Genomic DNA, 23,124 nt, shown 5'->3' on the forward strand with positions numbered 1-23,124 from the left:
CTAAATGCTTTATTTTTTCTTCAAACCAGAGACCCCAAATTCTGAGAGCCCTCAATATTAACAGTTGTGCTACAGTAGATGCTGTCATAGCAGTTTATTTTAGCAATTCCTCACCACATCTCAGGAAGTGTCTTTCCATTGAAGCTATTCCTGCTCCCCTTCCTTTCAAAATGATCTAGTATTTACCACAAGGGGTGAAGGGCGAAGGCCAGAGCATTCAAATGCTATTAAGTTTCATTGCATATGTGTGTGTGCATGTGTATACACAGGCAAGAGTCCCACTTTTACAAACATCCACCAAAAAGCAATGCAAGCCAAACCCCACATCTGTTGGAAAAAGTGATAGAAAAGGTAATTGGAAATACAGTAGAAATAGCATTTCTCTGTACTAAAGTAATGCTCACATTGAATTGGTGTACTCAGTTCCCAATGGCTAGTTCTACACCAACAAAGTAGATATTTGGAGTAATTATCTAGATAAAGCAAGCCAAAGAAACAATCTAAAATGTCCATAGATTTGAGGCAAAGCCACAGGGGCTGGGGTTGGAGGGAGCTGACAAGTAGGTATGAAGAGGTTATTTAGGTGATATGAACAATTACATCAACTTATATTGGCTATGTCCATACAAGCAATCTGTTTATTAGCCTATTTTGAAAACTTGGTTACCAAAATAATATGCTCAATTTTTCTTACGTAGTTTTAAGCAGGAAAGAATATCTGCCTAAGTTCAAGTACTTTTTACATGATGGTTTAACAAACCAAGTTCTGGACTGCTTAAACTGTTAGTCAAAACACCACTTGAGTCTCACCCACAAGGCAATATGAATGTCAAATGGTTATTTATATTTTCTTGCTAAGGTATCAACTCATATTTTTCACTGAAATTCCCAATGAAATTTGCAGGGGGGTTTTGCACTGTCATAAGAACTATAAACCTCTTATTGAAGAAGTATTTCTTTATTATTTGTCATTCAAAAGGTGAAGGCCCACTTTTTTTTTTTAACTTCTTTAATCAAATTGCAGACAGATGTTTTGATGTTTTAGACTTATCTGAAATAGCCTAAATTAGATCAGAGTGGAATGATAAATGACTATGGGAGGCAGAAAGAACTGGGAAATTTTCAATATCCCCTTGTAAGTGGACAGAAGTCTAGCTTGAAGTATTTAAATCCCTGTAAAATTTGGCATCTTCCCAAAATGATGATTTTGAGTTTGGAATCTTTCCTGGATCTTTTTACTCCACCGGACTTAAAACTAAAAGTGGAGGAGAGGCTTCAACAATGGTCATTTTCTAATAAAATTCAGACATTTTCTTTGTAATATTTTTACCCTTATTAATTATCAGGGAGACTTTATGGTGGAATCAAACAAATGAATACAGAAGTCTAGAAGTGATAAGAAAACCAAATGTAATGGAAGTAGTATAGATATTTAGACAAATTGTAAGTGATTCTTATACCATTTATAATTATATTTGACTTTGGAGTACATTTTTAACTTTAAATATGTCAGTCTGAAATTTGTAGAGTTCACGGCACTTGGGGCAAATTAACAAGAAGGTATCTGTAGTGGCTGTTCCATTTTTACATCTCCTATGTATAATATAAAATATATATGCTTCATAATAAATGTCCTGTTTCTGTTATCTAGAAGATTTAGGTTTATTGACTGGCTCTGTGACCTTAAGCAATTCATTATCCTTCTCTGAGCCTTTTTTTTTTTTCTATTTGTAAAGCAAGAGGTCAGAATAGAGTAGATTCTCTCCAAGGTTCTCTTTTAGCTCTAACTTTTTATGTTTATAAATTTACTCTCAAGTTGGCTTATACCTTCTCTGGGGTCAGAGGACATACTTAAGCATGTGATTTGAAATAACTTTCCTGATTGTAGTTGATCCAGAGAGTAGAGAGGTGAACACAAATCTCTTTCCCTTCCTACTTTCTACTGAGTTAAAGTTAATAAAAATGTTGGTGTCACCAACATGGAAGTTAGGGCAATAGCTGTTTAGCTTTAACAGCTAACTGGCCTCAATCCCCAACATAAGCAGGCCTCAGCATAGCTACTGAAGTCTTAAGCCCAAGTCACAAAGAAAATAACCCTGAGAAGATCTGAAAAGGAGAATACTGCCCATGAAATATGACACTGGTTTCTTTCAGTAGTAGAGATTGGCTACTATGACTTATACATGTTCTCTCTTTAGAACATAACTGAGAGAAGACTGTAGTTTGAATCACGGTTCTATGTTTGGCTACCCTTGTTTTCTGACAAATTGATAAAATAACGGCCAGAACAATTATACCCGGGTTATCACATATGCATGCATTTGTGAGAAAGACATATCTTTTTCTTTTGATAAAATAGGGCCATGTATTGGGTTTTGGTGCCATCAATATGAGTTAGGAATGTAGCTCAGGTTCTATTTATTATTCAAAGTGATTTTGACAATTGGGAATGTTGAATCTGTAACTTTAGTAACTTTCCTTGTGGAAAGTAACCTGTTATTGATGTCAGGGCCATTGATGATAGTCTCACTTAACGAAACAGGAGAGAAGTTAGATTTAAGGAAATGATCACTTGAGATATGATCAAGGAATTATTTTGGGACAATCCCTTGCCAAATGGATCTTGATACAGCCTGTTCTCTTGATCATTTTTCCCTGGATCTGAGCTTTTCCTTCAACACCTCCTCCTGTTCCTGCCTCCCCCTGAATTTGTCTCTTCTTCGTCTGGAATATTTTGACCATCAGTCACTGAAGCTAGGGCTGCAAATGGGAACTGATTCAAATGACAGAAACTACACTGTCAAAGCTGTTTTGGAGGCATATTTGCAGTATTTGAAAATTCTTCACTTCACTTTTACTGGAAAGTATACAAATGAATTTAGATAGATTCCTATTGCTGTTAACATTTATAAGAACAGGGCAACATTTAACTAACTCTCTTACTTCTCTGAGCTGCATACTGTTAATTTAATCTACAGGACCCAGACCTAGGGCTGTTTCAGGTCATATGTTAGAGTCCAAGTTGGGGAAAACTTTGTGTTAACCTTGGAAAAAACTACCCTTGTTCAGCAGGTTATCACTTGGTGGTTATTGGGTCTAATATGATGACCATATGCATTAGGGACTTCATTTTTTAACCCGCACCTTTGTATTCTGATGAGGTCCTCTTAAGCTGTGGGAACTAATTTATTTGGATAGATAAATACAGCTTTCTTTGAAGACAGTAGAATTTGGATCATGTGTATAGTTCCATGATTTCACTAGGCTTGTTATGTTATATATCTAAGTTTACACATGCAATTCCACTGCTCCCAATGAATATTAAAACTTCAGCTTGAATCAGGTTATCTAGAACTAAAATTGTCTTGTCGTTGTTTTCTATCAGAAAGCAATTAATTAAAATGAAGATAGGTGCTCTTTTCAGATTTTGACATTTCAATGAGATGTCATTTTTCTGATAAAAAAAAATATCTTCAAATCCAGGCTTTTATCTTAGAAATGCTTTTGATAGCAATGATGACTAAAACTATCAATGGTAAAAGGACCCTATAAACATACCAGCTAATTATTTTTTATTACCAATGTATGAGATGTAGTGACTATTGGTTAGAGTGCAGTAGAAGTTTTTAAAATCAGTAGACATCCTAAATACTAATCTCGATACTATCAAATTTTAAAATGTAGTAAGTTAACTGAAATACACAAACACAGGAAAGGAATTCACTAACTTATTAAATATGACATATACTATGGGGCAAATATTCATTGGCACACATGAGAAAACTAACACACCTTTAAGAAACAACCCAACAGCCCCCATGATAAGGAGAAGTTGTAGCATTTAAAAGCAAAAACAACAAGAAGGCCAGTTATACCTAGAAACCACAAGCTGACAATTCTTTGGAGTCTGTTCCGTCTCCCTTTGATGCTGTTCATTGAACCAGAATGGGCAGCATGGAGCACTGAAGGGCAACAAAGATAGGCAGGTTAGTTTGCCTTATCTGATAGCTGGTGGGGACTGCTGAGCACATACCTCAGCCCTGTGGGGAAATGGTGTGAGATCCTGAGAAAGGTCAGGAATCTGTGCGGCAGCAACAGTAGCAAAGTGGCACCTGGAGCTTCAAGGAAGCAAGGGTAAGAAAAGCAAAGCCAAAGGGTTAAGCACCCAACTGCACCTCTGCTGATTAGGGGCAAACGCCCCTTCAGTTGATTGTGAAATGGACTTAGTGTTATAGGTATAAAAAGGCAAATAATAGTAATAATAAAAACAAGAACAAAAAATGGAGAATGTGGCTATAAAAGACAGTGGAAATAATAGGAGTTTCACTCTCCTTTCTGGGTGGGGGGGAGCGGGCAGTGAGAGAATCATATCCTATGTCACCTCTGAGAGCAAAGAAATGACAAATTTTCTGCTGAGTTCCAGAACAGGTGATAGGGGCTTGACTTAGAGCCGAGTTGTAACTTGTTCTTCCTGTCCATCACCCCATTTGTGCATGAGCAGGTCGCAAGCCTCTCCCCACGTTTCAAATACATCCTCTGAGGAGTCTAATAGTTTAGAATTTGAGGAGCAGATGCTGGATGCACAGTGAAGAGAGCTGGAACAGGCTAGAGGGCATTCACTGCTCTGAGCAGCACCCTGGGCTTCACCTAATTCTACCTCACTGAGGTTAATTTCACTTTGAGAACAGGCCTCTGCTTTCCCTTTCTCCATCTGAGAATATCTGATGTCCTGCCACATATAGTGCTGCTGAACGATTCCATCGGAAATTGTGTACATTGGCTCTGAGTTGGGTTCAGACATACGACCATTAAACTTGGAGAATAGGAGCCCCAGTTTCTTGAGAGAAGGACCCATGATAGAGCGTTTGCTTGATGACTCAGCTTTTGACTTCCCTTGGGCACCACTGGCTCTTGGCATGGTTCTGACGAGAGGTGGCCCATGGCAGACCTTTTTCTTGCAGCCTAAATTGAAAGAGACACTCTTGGATTTGGCCCGAGCCCCACCACTGCCATCATTGGTATCATCCCTCTGAGAGAGTTCAGTGCTGCTGGTGGAAAAGCTTCTCCTTGGGTGCTTCCTATTTCCTAAGAGGTCAAGCACTTCATATCGAAAGCTGGAGATGTCCTGCTTTAATTCCTAGGACAAAAGAGAAGACATGTTATGTTAAGAAGATTGGTCTTTAGTTCAAAAGAGGTACATTGGGTATCCTTTGGAATGTTTCAGGTTTTGCCTAATAGCAAATCACAAAGTACACAAACTACCAGAAAAATCTCACATTATCCCAGCACAGGAAAAACATATTCATAATTATGTGGGCAGGGCTGGCCATTGGAAAAATTGTGCAATTGGTGAAGTTGATTTCAGCACCTCCCCATCAGGAGCACACCAACAGATTAATGTCTGCTAAAGTGTTAACTAACAATTAAGGTAATAGATTAAAGCACTGGCTCTCATAGGTATCTGCATATAAAAGGACTGCTGAAGAAGTAAAGACTTTTAGGACTCTAAGGAATAAAACCAGGGAAGTAGAATGTCAGGTGATGAGACTGCTGTTTTGGGACAGGGGACCCTGTTTGTTCAAGTCTCTATGAAATGTCTTCTATCTCTAACTGGCTGCCCAGATACTAGATTGATCCTTTAACAAAATCATCATTTAAAAGCTTAACTTGGATCATGCCATTCTCCTGCTTAAAACTCTTTAGTAACTTGTCACTGATCTTAGGTAAAAGAAGAAACACCATACCACTAACTACAAGGTTTTTCAAGGCCTGGTACCTGTCAGTCTCTCCCCTTTCATCTCTTCCTACTCTTTCTCAAAGCTCTCTACTGTCCATGTGTGTGGACATATTCTCTCTTGCCTCTGAGCCTTTGCCTATGCTGTTCTCTCTGTCTAGAACACTCTTCTCTGCAACTCTCCTTTATCTGGCTCCTCCTTCAAGCCTCAGCTTAAACATCACTTCTTTTAGAAAGCCTGCCCTGACTCCCCAAGTCCCAGTTGAGTGTCCCTCCTCTTTGTGTCTTCATAGCACTTTGTGTTTATGCTGTTAGAATACTTCATCACCATCTATTATTATTGTTTTCATGTCACTCCATGAGAGTAGGGGCTGGTTATATCTTGCTCATCACTGTACCCCAGCAGCTAGTGGAGTGCCTGGCACATAGCAGGCCCTCAATAGATGGAGTTATTTCTATGGATTAGGATAACAGCCTTCCTAAATTCCTTAGAAAATATACATGTGTTCTATGATAGGGTTTCTCAATCACTCGACATGTTGAGCTGGATAATTTTTTGTTGAGGGGGGCTGCCCTGTGTGTTGTAGAATGTTTAGTAGCAACCCTGATCTCTACCCACTAGATGCCAACAGCACACACATCCCAGTGTGATGACCAAAAATGTCTCCAGACGTTGTTGAATGTGTTCCAGAAAACAAAATTTGCTCTGATCGAGAATCACTATTTTAGGCTAATGCTAGTATTAGGAGAATTTTAATGTTTAATGGTAGGGTTTTTGAAATCTTAGATTGAATACTAGATTTTTCCAATCTTTACCTTATATCTTTTAAGTAAAGAAGGCCTTTAAATCTCCAGGCATCGTCCCTTTGCTACCTTGCCCCTCGCCACCCATCCTTGCCACATCATTTAAAGCACTCAATTTCCACACTGAGAAACACCCAGAATATTAAAAGAATGCATAGGGCAGATTTCTTTTATTCATAAAGCTGATTTTCTTGTGACAGACTTTGGTAAAATCTCTCCATCTACTGGATGACAGACTATTTTGAGAGAGAGAATAAGAATTATAGTTGGTGTAGCTGTATTATAAGCAGTTGAAATTTCAACGCTAGAAACCACAAACACGATGAGGAGTAAATGAGGCTTAAGAAATGTGAAATGAGAAATTAAACCACTTCATGATTAAATTACCTTAAAATTTTCTTCTGTTAGCCCCTCATTTGTTTTGGAATTTCTTATCATAGCAGCCACATACCTTTTGACTAAATTCCTGATGACTTCCTGGAATTAGGGAAAAAAATCAAGAGGCATTTAGTTTCCTTCTCAGGCTCTCAGTAAAATAAGAAACACACACACACAGGAAATAAAATATTCTTAGACCATCTTTGCAATAGAAAATCCTCCCAGGAATCCAGCCATTTTCTGCAAAAACTCAGTTAAGAACATTGGCTCAACAAATAATTATTATGCATCCAAATTTGGTGGCAGAGTGGGCCAGTAAGATAAAATTCACCCAAGAGGGAAATTTTCCATCCAAGCATAAGGTAAACATAGATTCACATTTATAGAATAATGAGACCAGAATAATCCTTGAATGGTCAGAGTCAATATCCTTTCCCTTCAGCCTGGATTAAACTTTAACCCTCCTTGTAAGATGAGAGCTTTTCTTCCTTTTATCAAGTTGAGAAAGTCATTCTTCAGTGTCACAAAGTCTGCTGATTTCAATGTCCATTAATTACATAATCAAGATATTTTTCTTAGAGTCCCTCTACACTCCTCCTTTACAGGGATAGCCTCTTTTTACACAGACTCTAGGGAATGGAACACACATGGTCATTAAGCTTTGTATTAGTAATGGTGATAATGATAGCTACCACTTAATGCAATCTGTCAGGCACTGAGCCAGGACACACACACACACACACAGACACAATCATACATACATACTCACCACTCAATTCTTACAACATTGTGAGTTGTTTTATCATCCCCATTTTACAGGTGAGGAAACAGGCTCAGTGAGATTAAGTGACTTAGCCAAGGTTACTCAGCCGACCTAGAACTATTGTGCTTAGTCCCTGTGAGGAAGCTTTACCTGGTAGTGTTGATTCTGTATCAGGCTGTCAGCATGGCGTTCCTATAATTGAAAATGGACAGAGAGGTTATATCAGTAGTCTCCCAGCACCCCACCCACCTGGATATATTTCTAAATATTAGGACTAGAGGATGACACAGGAGCCCCTGGCCTGACAAACCCCCAAAACATGTGTAGGTTGGAGTGATTCTATGATGCTTAAGACAGGGAGTATCACAAATGAGGGAAGGTAGGAAACATTTTTGTTTAAAAAGAAAGATAATTTTAACAAGCCTTACTGTGAAGCTTCTCAAGTTGTGCCTTCTCCGTCTACCATCAGGGTCTCTTTTCGGGCAGAAGGTATTGTTGAACCAGTTACCAAGGTATAGAAATGACTTGGGACTGGGGATGATGTTGAAAGGAGGTGGCAAGGTGCCACCTTCATCAAAGTAACTCATCCAGAGTTTTGTCCTTGCAAATTTCCATTCAATATCGGCATGATCCTATGAAAGAGAGAAGTTTGAGGATTCAGGATGGGAAACTGAAAAATGCACCAGTGGCACATTCTAAAAGTTCAACTTACTTCTATAGAGGGCAATCTGTCAGTAGCTGTAAAAATTCAAATTACATATACCCTGTGACCCACTAATCCCCTACTTCTAGAAATTTATCTTATCAATATATTTGCAAAAAGATGTATGCACAGGGCTGCTCACTGTAGCACTGTAGCTTGTAATAGCAAAACAACTGGCAACAACCTAAATATCCAACAGTGGGAGACTGGTTAAATAAATGATATCACATCCATAAAATGGCTTACAATATAACTATTAAAAACATAGTAGATCTATCAACATTTTTTATATAGAACATATATATGTGTATATGCATTTGTCCATCTATAAGACCTCTAAGTGAAAAAAGCAACATAAAGCACAATATATGTTATGTACTACGATCCCATTTATTAAACTAAAAAATTTGCTTTTATATTACACGCTTACATATTCTAGACAGGTACATACTAAACTGTCAACAGTAGTTATTTTTAAGAAGTGGGATTGGTGTAGAGAGGCTTTCTTTTTTTAAAAAAAAAAATCAATGTTAGAGGCTGGCCTGATGGCGCAGTGGTTAAGTTCACACGTTCTACTTCAGTGGCCTGAGGTTTGCCGGTTCAGATCCCGGGTGCGGACATGGCACCGTTTGGCAAGCCATGCTGTGGTAGGAGTCCCACATATAAAGTAGAGGAAGATGGGCATGGATGTTAGCTCAGGGCCAGTCTTCCTCAGTAAAAAGAGGAGGATTGGTGGCAGATGTTAGCTCAGGGCTAATCTTCCTCCAAAAAAAAAAAATCAGCATTATTGAGATATGATTTACAGAGTAAAATTCACCCATTTTAAGTGTTCGATGAGTTTTGACAAGTGTGTATACTTCTGTAACCACTATCATAACCAGGCACACATGCACACACACACACACACACACACATTTATTGGTGTACATTTCTAGGAGTTTTAAGACCTGGATGGACTGATGTAACCATCACCACAATCAGGATACTAAACAATTCTGTCAACCCCCCAAATCCCCTACTGTTGCCCCTTTGAGATCAAACCCTCCCCAACCACTAGCTCCATTCTCTATCCCTGTAGTTTACCTTTTTAAAAATGTTATATAAATGGAATCATACAGTAGGAAACCTTTTGAGACTGGCTTATTTCACTCGATATCAACATATTGGAGATTCACCTGTGTTTTTGCTTGTATCAATATTCCATTCCGTTTTAGTGCTGTTCCATTATACAGTATGTACCACAGTTTGTTTATTCATTCACCCATGAAAGAACATTTGGGTTGTTTCCAATTTTTAGCAATTATGAATAAAGCTGCTATGAACACTCATGTACAGACTTTTGTGTGAACATGAGTTTAATTTTTCTAGCTTAAATATCTAGGAGTGGTATGGTTGGGTCATGTGGTCAGTGTATGTTTAACTTTATAATAAACCACCAAACTGTTTTCCAGAGTGGCTGCACTGTTTTTTCATTCCCAGCACTTGCTCTGTATCCTCCTTAGTACTTGTCAGGTTTTTAAAGTTTAACCATTCTATCAGATAAGTAGTGGGATTTCATTACGGTTTTAATTTGCATTTCCTAAATGGCCTATGATGTTGAACATCTTTTCATATGCTTATTTGGTGTCTATATATGCTCTGTGGTAAAGTGTCTGTTCAGATCCTTTGCCCATTTTTATTGGGTTGTTTGTTTTCTTACAGGTGGATTTTGAGAGTTTTTAACATATTCTGGATACTAACTCTTTGTCAGAAATTAACTTGCAAATGTTTTCTCCCGGTCTGCATCTTGTCTATCTATTTACTTTATGGTGCCCTTCACAGAGTAAACTTTTTAATTTCGATGAGGTCAAATTTATCAAATGTTTAATGGATTATGCTTTTGGTATTACATGTAAGAACTCTTTTCCTAACCCTAGGTCATGACGATTTTCTCTTATGTTTTCCTCTATAAGATTTATAGTTGTAAGATTTGCGTTTAGCTTTACGATCTACTTTGAGTTAATTTTTGCATAAGTGGTGAGTTTTACGTTGAGGCTTTTTTTTTCTTTTTGCCTATGGATATCCAATTGCCATTTGCTGAAAAGGCTATTGTTTCACTATTGAATTGCTGTTGTACCTTAGTCAAACATCAGTTGGTCATGCTGGGACTACTCAATAACCACATTCAAAAGAATGAAGTTGGACTACTACCTCACACCACATATAAGACTCAACTCAAAATGGATCACAGACCTAAATTTAAGTGATAAAAACTATAAAACACTAAGAAGAAAACTTAGGGGTAAATCTTCATGACTTTGGACAAGACAATGGTTCCTTAGATATGACACAAAAAGCCAAGTGACAAAGGAAAAAAAATAGGTAAACTGGCCTTCATCTCAAAGTTAAAAACTTTTGGGGCCAACCCTGGGGCCAAGTGGTTAAGTCCACACACTCTGCTTCTGCGGCCCGGAGTTTCACTGGTTCGGAGCCTGGGCGTGGACATGGCACCGCTCATCAGGCCATGCTGAGGCTGCGTCCCACATGCCACAACTAGAGGGACCCACAGCTAAAATACATAACTATGTACTGGGGGGATTTAGGGAGAAAAAAGCAGAAAAAAAAGAATATTGGCAACAGTTGTTAGCTCAGGTGCCAATCTTTAAAAAAAATAAAAAGTTAAAAACTTTTGTACTTCAAAGAACACCATAAAGAAAATGAAAAGACAACCCACAGAATGAGGGAAAGTAATTAAATATCATATGTCTGATAAGGGGCTTGTATCCAAAACATATAAAAGGACAAATATACCAATTTAAAAATGGGCAAAGCACTTGAATAGACATTTCCCCAAAGAAGGCATATAAATGATGACTAACAAGCAAGCAAAAAGATACACAACATCATTAGTCATTAGAGAGATTCATTGAAACCACAATAAGATACCACTTCAAACCACGAGGATGGCTACAATAAAAAAAAAAGACAGATAATAACCAGTGTTGGTAAGGATATAGAGAAATTGGACCCCTCACGCACTGCTGGTGGGAATATACAATGGTGCAGCTGCTTCCGAAAACAGTATGGTAATTGCTCAAATGGTTAAACATATAGTTACCATATGACCCAGCAATTCCACTACTAGCTATATACCCAAGAGAAATGAAAACATATTCCGCACAAAAACTTGTACATAAGTGGTCGTAGCAGCATTATGCATAATAGTCAGAGTGGAAACAACCCAAATGTCGATCAAACAATATAAATGGATAAACAAAATGTGGTATATCCATACAATGGAATACGATCCAGCGTTAAGAAGGAATGAAATACTAATACATGCTACAACATGGATGAACCTTGAAAACCTTATGCTAAGTGGAAGTATATTCATTCTGTTGAGTCTTCCAATCCACAAACATAGTATGTCATTCCTTTCATCCATGTTTTATAGTTTTCAGTGCACAAGTCCTGCACATGTTTTAAGTTTGTACCCAATTATTTTATTTTGTTTGCAACAATTGTCAATGGTACTATCTTTTTAAATTTCAGTTTCTAATTGTCTACTGCTACTACATGATTGATTTTTGTGTATTGACCTTGTATTCTTTGGCCTTGCTAAATTCATTTTTTGTTCTAGGAAGTTTTTTGATTGATTCTTTAGGATTTTCTTCATACAGGATCATACCATTTCCAAATAAAGACCGTTTTACTTCTTCCTTTCCAATCTGTATGCCTTTAATGTTTTTTTTCTTGCCTTATTGTACTGTCTAGAATCTCCAGAACATTGTGGAATAGAAGTGCTAAAAGCAGATATGCTTTCTTTGTCACTGATCTTAGATAGAAAGCCTTTAGTCTTTCATCATTATGTTAGCTGTAAGTTTTTGTGGATGCCTTATTATCAGGTTGTGGAAGGTAAATTCTACTCCTAATTTGCTAAAACATTTTTTAAAAATCATAAATGTATGTTGAAGTTTGTCAAATACTTTTTCTGCATCAGCTGATATGATCATGGGGTTTTTCTTGTTTAGACTAGTAATATGATGGGTTACTTTGCATTCCTGGGATAAATCCTATATGGTTATGGTGTATTATTCTTTCTATGTATTGATAGATTTGATGCACTTTGTTGAGGATTTTCATTTCTATATTCATGAGGGATATTGGTTTATAGTTTTTTTCTTGTACTTTTTTCCTGGTTTTGGTACCAATATAATATAGTATATATGGAATATTTTGTATAATTAATTTTAGCAGTTTCTTTTCACTGTATTTTAATGTGGCTACTAGAAAATGTAAAATAATATATGTGACACATATTTGTGACTTGCATCATGTTTTTATTGTACAGAGCTGCCCTAGACTAAAAGTGGTTTTGGTCATGCCTAACTAAGCTTAAAAGCAAGCCTCAATAGGATCAAACTGTTTTCAGAATGAAGCTCAAGAATATTTATAACAATACAAAAATATGCAGCACCCAAAAAGGTAAAATTCACAATGTCTGGCATCAAATAAAAATTTATCAGACATGTCAAAAAGCAGGAAAATATGACCTATAATGAGGAGAAAAACTTTATGAAAAAGAGCCAGATAAAAATCAGTTGTATTTCTATATAGTAGCAATGAACAATGAGAAATGTAAATTTTAAAAAACAGTATCATTTAAAATATAAAATACTTAGGGATAAATTTGACAAAAATGTACATGTTATGTACACTGAAAACTACAAAAGATTGCTGAGAGAAACTAAAGAAGACCTAAATAAATGTACAGATACACTGTATTGATGAGTTGGAAGAATAAATATAGCTAGGATGTCAATTCTCTCCAAATTGATTTATAGATTCAATACAATCTCAATCAAATCTCAGTTGACATTTTGGAAGAAATTGACAAGCTGATTTTCAAATTTATATAGAAATACAGATGACATAAAATAGTCAAAACAGTTTTGAAAAAAACAAATTGGCATAAAGATCAATGGAACAAAACAAGAAAGTCCAAAAATAAATGCATGCATATATATAATTGCATGCATATATGTAATTGATTTTCAGGAAAGGTGTCAAGGAAATCCAACTTGGAAAAGATAATCTTGTCAACAAATTCTCTTGGAATAGTTGGACTTCCATAAGAAAAAAAAAGAACCTTGATCCTTGATCCTTACCTCACACTATATACAAAAATTAACTCAAAGCGGATCATGAATGTAAGGGCTAACTTTAAAAACATTTTACTAATAAACAATTTACCAATTGTTTTCCTTCTTTTTGTTTGCTTTGGGTTTAATTTGCTGTTCTTTTTCTAGCTTCTTAAAGTTGGAAGGTAAGGGTTATTGATTTGAAATCTTTCTTCTTTTTTTTTTTTGAGGAAGATTAGCCCTGAGCTGACATCTGCTGCAAATCCTCCTCTTTTTGCTGAGGAAGACTGGCCCTGAGCTAACATCCGTGCCCATCTTCCTCTACTTTATATGTGGGTCGCCTACCACAGCATGGCTTGCCAAGCGGTGCCATGTCCACACCTGGGATCCGAACTGGCAAACCCTGGGTGCTGAAGTGGAACATGCACACTTAACTGCTGCACCACTGGGCCGGCCCCTCTTTCTTCTTTTTTAATATAGGCATATACAGTTATAAATTTTCATCTAAGGAAAGTTGACATATATCATACTCTCACTTTCATTCATCTCAAAGTATTTTCTAATTTCTAATTGTGATTGAACCAATGGTTATTTTGGGGTTTCTTGTTTAATATCCACTTACGTGTGAATTTGCCAAATTTCATTCTATTACTGATTGCTAACTTAATTCCATTATATTCTAAGCATGTTTGGAGAACACACTTTTATTATTTCAGTCTTTTGAAATTTAGTGAGGCTTATTTTATGGACCAACATATAATCTATCTTGGAGAATGTTCCATGTGCACTTCAGAAGAATGTGTATTCTGCTGTTGTTGTGTGGATCGTTCTACAGATGTCTGTTAGGTCTAATTGGTTTATAATGTTGCTCAAGTCTACTATTTCTTTTTTGGCCATCTGTCTAGTTCTGTTCATTACTGAAAGTGGAGTAATAAATTCTCCAACTATTATTGTTGAATTGTCTATTTCTCCCTTCAATTCTTTCAGTTTTTGCCTCATGTATTTTTTCAGCTCTGTAGTTAGGTGCAAATGTTTATAATTGTTATAGCTTCATGATGGATTTGTTTTATTATTGTAAAACGCCCTTCATATTCTCAGTAACAATTTTTATCATAAATTCTACTTTGTCTGATATTAGTATAGCTACTCAGCTCTCTTTTGGTTACTGTTTGCATCACATATTTTTTCCCACTCTTTTACTTATAACTTATGTGTATCTTTCAATCTAAAGTGTGATTGCTTAATCTAATTACATCTAGTGTAATTACTGATAAGGTAGGATTTACACCTGCTGTTTTGCCATTTTCTATATGTTTCATGTCTTTATTTCTTCCTCTATTCTTCCATTATAGATTTCTTTTGTGTTAAATAGACATTTTATAATGTACCTTTTAATTCCCCTGTTGTTTCTTCTACTATATATTTTTTGAATTAATTTCTTCACACTGACTTCTAGTGCCCATGATTTCTGATGGAGTTGTTATCTTTTCGTCCTCCTGCTTTAAAGATTTTCTTTTTGTTTTTGACTTTGACAGTTTGACTATGATGTGGATCTTTTTGTATGTATCTTACTAGGAATTATTTGAGCTCTTGGATGTGTAGATTATTTCTGAAAAGTTTTTATCAATTATTTCTTCAAATATTCTTTCTGCCCCTTTCTCTCTTCTCTCCTTCTAGGACTCCCCTTGTGTGTATGTTAGCCATTTGATGGTGTCTCACAGGTCTCTGAGGCTCTGTTCATTTGTCTTCACCCTGTTTTACTTTCTGATCCTCAGACTAGACAATGTTAATTGACTTATCTTCAGATTTGTTGATTCTTTCTTCTGCCAGCTCAAATCTGCTGTTGAGCCCCTCTAGTGAGATTTCCATTTCTGTTATGGTGCATTTCAAACACAGAATTTAAATTTGATCCTTTGTTTTATAATTTCTGTCACTATCAATATTTTCTATTTGGTCAGACATTGTTCTCAAACTTTCCTTTAATTCTTTAGACATGGTTTCCTTAATTCCTTTGAAGATATTTAAAATAGCTGGTTTAGTCTATAGTAAATCCAACATCTGGGCTTCCTCAAGGGCAGTTTCTATGACATCATTTTCCCTGTATACAGACCATACTTTCCTGGGTTTTCTTTGTGCATTTTTTGTAATTTGCTGTTGAAACTAGACATTTAAAACAATATGTGACTACTCTAGAAATCTTATCCCCTCCTCCCAGGGTTTGGTTTTTAGTATGTGTTTAGTGACTTTCTTTGACTAATTCTGTAAAGTCTGTATTCTTTGTCATGTGCAGCCATTGAAGTCCCTGCTTAATTAGCCTAGTAGTTAACGATTTCATTAAATGCCTCAAATCAGTAAGTCTCCTACTATTTAATAAAGGGCTCTGTGTGTGCATAGTGTGTGTGCACAGTGACACAGCTTCAATGTTCTTGCAGTTTATCATCTGTAAAGGACATGTTTGGGACAATAAGGGAAATTTAAATATGCACTCCAAATCAGTAATTATTAGTGTATCGATGTTAAATTTCTTGAATGTGATCATGATATTGTGATAATTTTGTAGAATACATACTGCAATATTTGGAGTGAAATGTCATGACATTGGCAACTTACTTTCAAATGTTTCTAAAAATTATTCTTGGACCCCGTCATATGTATATAGTGGTGAGAGCTTTGTTTGTTTCAGTGGCCACATTAACTTATGATTTATATCCACCAACTTTTAACTTAATGCCCAATAAGATGGTTAGTGTGGTAGGCAATATAATGGCCCATAAAGACGTCCTTGTTTTAATCCCTGGGTATTGTTAATATGTTACATGGAAAGGGGGAGTTAAGGTTGCTGATCAGCTGACCTTGAGATGACAAGATGATCCTGAATTATCTGGGTGCTTGCTTGTAAGTGAAAGAGAGAGGCAGGAGAGTCAGCGTCAGAGTGATGCAATGTGAGAAAGACTCAACTGGCCATTGCTGGCTTTGAAGATGGAAAGGGGCCATGAACCAAGCATGCAGGCAGCCTCTAAAGGCCGAAAAAGGCAAGAAAATGTATTCTCCACTAAACCTCCAGAAAGGCAGGCCAACAACTTGATTTTACCCCAGTGAGACCCATTTCAGACGTTGGACCTCCAGATCTGTAAAATTATAAATTTGTGTTGTTTCAAGCCCCAGTCTGTGGTCATTTGCTACAGTAGGAATAAGAAACTAATACAGTTATGTATAAGAGAACAGAGACTACCTTTAGGAGACAGAAATAGTAATGTTATTGGATATTAAATTTGGCCCAAACTTTCTTGGAAGTTAAATAAAAAGGGAAACAGCCTCAATCAGTTATTAAGTTTTAGCTGTTTTGACAAAAGAAATTTAATGTATCTGCGGAGACATTTTTTTCTAGAACCATTGTTACAGATACTCTAGGGGATAATGGGTTCTAGAATATGGAAACAATATGGTATCCACTGTCAAAAGTGTACAGTGTAAGGAAGAAAACGAAAATCTTTCTTTACTAGCACATGAGATCTTTAAAAGGAAAGCTATGCCTAGCAGTGTTTGGCTTAAAGTGGTTTCTGAGTGAACATTCAGTCTGTCAGTGAATCCTAGAATTTGCTCCGTGGCCTTTCAGATATTCCATGACGGCTTTCATTTTACTTTGCAAGGTAGCAGTGCTTAGCTATCATGTTAAAAGATTAGCAGATTGAGTTCAAGAATGGCATCCAGTAGAATAGGGATTTTTAAACCTGATTCCATGGACTAAGTTAATGGAGTCAATGAATCTATTAAAATTGTATGTAAAATATGGAGGTTTTTCATTTTTCTGGGCTTCCATCACAATCTCAGAGGGGTCAGCACCCCCCAAATTGTTAAGAACCACTGAAGTGCAGGATTCTGTTGATGTCTGAAATGCTCATTGCGTTTTTCTGAATAATAGTTACTAACCAAACGTTAATGGATACATTGAGGTTACTTTTATCTTCTGTAGAAGGGACTAAATGGCTTTGGGTCAAGTAAGCAGAAAGTTCAAAGGAAAAATAAAACTCTAGATGGAACTTAAGGTACTTATTAGACCCGCCACTAGATTTTGTTTTTTTAATGAGTTAATAAAGAAGCACATATATTACCATATCACAAATTTGTTTTTTTAATATTTTGATAACTGAATTGTAATGTAATTTCTTTCTTTTGTAAGTCCATATATTTTGTTTTGATGTAACCCAATTTATCTAGTTTTTTCTTTTGACACTTATGCTTTTGCTGTGCTAATCTTTTGTGTGTGTGTGTGAGGAAGATTCACCCTGAGCTAACATCCATTGCCAATCCCCCTCTTTTTGGCTTGAGGATGATTATCCCTGAGCTAACATCTCTGCCAAACTTCCTCTACTTTGCACGTGGGATGCCTCCACAGCATGGCTGATGAATGGAGTAGGTCTGCACCCGGGATCCGAACCTGGGAACCCTAGGCCACTAAAGCGGGCCATGGGGAACTTTAACCACTCGGCCACAGAGCTAGCCCACTAATCTTTTTCTAATTGAAATGCATTTGACATTTAACATTGTGTTAATTTAGGGTGTACAACATGTTGATTTGATACACTTATGTATTGAGATATGATTGCCACTACAGCGATAGTTAGCAGCTCTATACATCACATAATTATCATTTCTTTTTAGTGGTTGGAATAATTAAGACCTAGTCTCTTAGTATGTTTGATGATTATAATACAATATTGTTGTGTACATTCACTATACTGTGCATTAGATCTATAGGACTTATTTACTACTAGTTGAAAGTTTGTACCCTTAAACAACAATGAATTGTACAATTCAAAAGATGAATTTTAGGGGCTGGCCCCAGTGGCCTAGTGGTTAAATTCAGCACACTCCACTTCAGCAGCCTGGATTCAGTTACTGGGCACAGACCTACACTGCTCTGTTAGTGGCCACGCTGTGCTGGCAGCCCACATACTAAAAAATAGAGGAAGATTGGCACAAACGTTAGTTCAGGGTGAGTTTTCCTCAACAAAAAAGAAGAAAAAAGAAAAACTCGTTGTGAATGTCCCTTTGGGAGAATAAAAAGGACGTTATTAAAAAAAGATGAATTTTATGGTATATGGATTGTATCTCAATAAAGCTATTACCAAAAAACAAACTCTTAGAAGAAAACATAGGAGTAAATTTTCATGACCTTATGTTAGGCAATGATTTCTTAGATTGCATAGATAGCAATGTTGCTGTACTCATCTTTTAAAGTGTACAATTCAGTGATTTTTTAATATATTCACAGAGTTGAACAATGATCACCACTATCTGTTTTAGAACATTTTCATCACTCTAAAAAGAAACCCTGTGACCATTAGCAGTCACTACCCAGTACTCCATCCCCTCCCCATAGGCCCTGTCAACCAGTAATATACTTTCATCTCTATGGATTTGTCTTTTTTCGTGTGTGAGAAAGATTGGCCTTGAGTGAACATCTGTTGCCAATCTTCCTCTTTTTGCTTGAGGAAGATTGTCACTGAGCTAACATCTGTGCCAATCTTCCTCTGTTTTATGTGGGACACCACCACAGCATGGCCTGACGAGCAGTGCTAGGTCTTTGCCTGGGATCTGAACCTGTAAACCCTGGGCCACTGAACTGGAGCATGCAAACTTAACCACTATGCCACCTGTATGGGCCCTGGATTTGCCTATTTTTAACATTGCATTTCAGTGGAATCATATAATAGTTGCCCTTGTGTGTGAATCCATTCACTTAGCATAATGTTTTCAAGGTTCATCCCTGTCGTGGCATCTATCAATAAGTTATTCCTTTCTATGGCTGAATAATATTATATTTAATTGTGTGGACATACCACATCTTGTTTATTTATTCATCAGTTGATGGTAATTTGGGTTGTTTCCACTTTGCTATTATGAATAATACTTCTATGAATATTTGTGCACAAGTTTTTGTGTGGACATATGCTTTTAATTCTCTTGGGTATATACCCAGGAGTAGAATTACTGGGTTGTATGGTAACTCTGTGTTTAATTTTATGAGAAATTGCCATACTGTTTTTTAAAGTGGCTGTATCATTTTACATTCCCACTAGCAATGTATGAGGGTTTCAATTTCTTCACATTCTCACCAATACTTGTTACAGTCCATGTTTTTTGTTGTAGTCACCCTAGAGCATGTGAAGTGGTATCTCATTCTGGTTTTGACTTGAATTTTCCTAATGCTGAATGACATCGAGCATGCTATCCTGTGCTCATTGGCCACATGTATATCTTATTTAGAGAAATGTCTACTCATATCTTTTGGCCGTTTTTAAAATCAAGGGTGAAAGCTTGACATTAGAAACAGGCATTTTGGCTGATGTTGGGGTACTGATAACTTATACGGGGATGGCAGGAGTGATGACAATTTTAATGATGTCCCCTCTCCATTCCTCAACAATTGTCAAATAATACATCATTACTGAGGGAGAATTCTGTGAAAGCAAAGCAAAAAAAAGATAGCAGTGGAAGAAATATTGTACTCTATACCATCTTATTTCATTCAGATGACAATCTCATAACATGCCTTCATGCTCTATCTATCTGTCTATCATCATCATCTTTTAATCTGTCCGTCCATCCTAGAGTTAGAATTTACAAGTGAAATGGTCATCACAGGGAGAAGTATGGATATATTTATTGAGCTGAAAAATGAAGTCATCCTTTTTGAGACAAAAGAAATACGATTTAGCCAATTGGTTTGGAAACGATGACTAGTTTTACCAGTTAGGCTATGTGGCAGATATTTTCCAAAAATTGCTAAAGCTGCAGCTCCAAAGTTTTGGTAAAATTGTCTTTAAAACATCTGATAAGAAAAAAGAATTTTACAAAAAATGTTCTATTGGTAAAGGTGTATTAAAATTAATAAAATTTCTATTTTCCAATCATGAATTTATATTAGTATGTTGGGTTAAGCAAAGTGTCTCTTAGTAAAAGAGTAACTGATATATTTAACAATTATTTGAATAGTCTTAGTAAAGACTTTTTGGTTTTATCCCCAAATTTAGCAGCTTAAAACAACAAACATTTATTATCTCACAGCTTCTGTGGATCAGGAATCTGGGTGGGGCAAGATGTGTGCCTCTGACTTAAGATCTATTACAAGGGTATAATTCAGTTATTGGCTAGAGCTAGAGTCTCATCTGAAGCCCAGGTTAGGGGAGGATTCTCTTCCAAGCTCACTCACGTGGTTGTTGACAGGATTCAGGTTTTTATAGGCTGTTGGACTTGAGGACCTTAGTGCCTTGCTGGCTATTGGCCAGAGACCTCCCTCAGTTCCTTGACACATGGGCCTCTCCATAGGATAGCTCATAACATGGCAGCAGGCTTCCCACAGAGAGAGCCAGAGAGAAAAGCCATGGTCTTTTCCTAACCCAATCTCTGAAGTGCCATCACTTTTGCCATAATAGATTTGTTAGGTCCAGCTCACACTCAAATGGAGAAGATTGCATAAGGTCTTGCCCACACTTAAGGGGAGGAGATTGCATAAGGACTCAAATACCAGTAAGCGGGGATCATTAGGGGCCATCTCAGAGGCTTCCTACGACAGTATTACTTCCCAGAAATTGAAAAACTGAATGACTGTAATCTTGGGCAACAAATCCTTTTCTAAGTCATGTGGTTTCTAATTCTTTGCCTTCAGTAAAGTTTAAGGATAACCTAATAAAGTTGTCAGATGATGAATTGTTAAAAATGGCATTTCACGAATAATCATCATATGACTTTTCGGCATATAACTCAGAGTTCAAGAAAATTGAGTGACAATAGCATAATAAAACTCTATCCATTCACATATACTTATTGATATGAAAAAGGTTTCTTAGAACTTACTTTTATAAAAATGGAAACTAAAAATATAATTGAAGCTGAATCCGGTTCCTGAATATTACTCAATATTCTGTGGATATAATAACTAGTTGGAAGAAAAGCCCCAGTCACATCTTTAAGAAATGCACTTCTAATAAAAGTGTACTTTTATGTCTAATAGTTATTTACCAAAATTTGTATTTATGTTCTTTTAAGCAGTTTTGTACAGCTAATAATTGAATAATAACTAAATTCAGAAGAAATGTTTTAACATTTATTACTTCTGGCCAAAGGAAATAAAAATTAAAATTCAGTGTGTACTTTTGTTATGAAGAAATATGATAGGGTGATCAATAATAAAAGACTTCAAAACAGAATAATTTTATAAGAGGATAAAATCCTGTGGGGATGTGGAATGGAAATAAGAATTCAAGGAGAAAAAGGAATGATGTAAACATTCTGCCCTTAAAGAAGAATTTAGCCATTTATTTATTTATTTTTGTTTTTGTTTTTGATGAGGAAGATTAGCCCTGAGCTAACCTTTGTTGCCAATCTTCCTCTTTTTCTTTGCTTGAGGAAGATTAGCCCTTAGCTAATAGCTGTGCCAATCTTCCTCCACTTTATATATGGGTCACTGCCACAGCATGGCTGACAAGTGGTGTAGGTCCATACCCAGGATCCAGATGTGCGAACCTGGGCTGCTGAAGTGGAGCATGTGGAACTTTACCACCATACCATGGGGCCAGGCCCCTAGCCATTTATTTTTTAAAAACATACTTATGAGTAGCAAATCACTATGGATTCAGATTCCATTGGGATACATTGAAATGAGTAACTGGATAATTTTATTCTAAATGTCAATATTTACCATAATCCAGAAATTACATTCTTTACAATTCTTTAAACTTATAATGAAATATCTGGATGTCAACCCAAAAATATGTTTTTTTCCTCCAAATTCATTAGAGGGTATACCAGCAAAAGGTTTGAATGCCCTTGGTAAGACCCAGAACTAAGACAGCTTCAATATATAAGCTGCACACATGCACACATGCACACACACACACAGTTATTGGAATAGTAACTATCATTGCCCTGAAATCCTGCCCTGGGAGACAATGATGCTGTAGGCAACTTGGGATGCAGAGGAGGACAGAAGGTAAGGGCAGTATGGAATAGTGAGAGGCATCCTGCCGTTGTGGAAAGAGCAGGGATTTTGGAGTCAAACAAACCAGGGTTTGAAATACTGCTCTACTTATTAGCTGTGTGACTTCAGACCAGTCAATCCAAATCTCCAAGTCATGGTTTTCTCAACTGTTAAGATAGAGGAAAATACCTACCTAGCTGAATTGTTGTAGAAGTCAATGTAAAATACCTAGGCTACTGCTTAGTGGATAGTAAGACCTATACAATTGTTGGTTCCTTCTTCTACATTTCTGAGCCTATAACACCAGGAACAAACTTCGAATGTTCATTTTACTCTTTGACAGCCCAGAATAGCCAGTCTTTCATCTGTGGAATGTTTTCTAGCTCTTGAAATGAAGTATGTATTCAATAAGTATTTCTGTCTTTTTTTTTTTTCAGATTGGCACCTGAGCTAACATCTGTCACCAATCTTCTTTTTTTTTCCTTCTTCTCCCCAAAGCCCCTCAGAACATAGTTGTATATTCTAGTTGTAGGTCCTTCTGGTTGTGCTAGGTGGGACGCTGCCTCAGCATGGCCTGATGAGTGGGTCCAGGATCTGAACCCGTGGAAACCCAGGCTGCTGAAGCAGAGCGTGCGAACT

General features: G+C 36.7%; 1 protein-coding gene across 1 annotated transcript in view; it reads right to left on the reverse strand.

The window, feature by feature from the left end:
• Positions 1-953: 953 nt before the first annotated feature.
• Positions 954-23,124, reverse strand: part of TRPC5 (transient receptor potential cation channel subfamily C member 5) — a 270,889-nt gene continuing 248,718 nt past the window's right edge. Inside the window, exons 9-12 of the mRNA XM_005614425.4 lie at positions 8,108-8,311; positions 7,830-7,871; positions 6,926-7,015; positions 954-5,137 (exon numbers count right to left, since the gene is read on the reverse strand). Of these exons, the coding sequence (XP_005614482.2) occupies positions 4,445-5,137; positions 6,926-7,015; positions 7,830-7,871; positions 8,108-8,311 (1,029 nt within the window). The 3' untranslated portion in view covers positions 954-4,444. The remainder of the gene's footprint in view (positions 5,138-6,925; positions 7,016-7,829; positions 7,872-8,107; positions 8,312-23,124) is intronic.

Source organism: Equus caballus, chromosome X (genome assembly GCF_041296265.1).
Source record: "Equus caballus isolate H_3958 breed thoroughbred chromosome X, TB-T2T, whole genome shotgun sequence".
NCBI classification, from domain to species: Eukaryota; Metazoa; Chordata; class Mammalia; order Perissodactyla; family Equidae; genus Equus; species Equus caballus.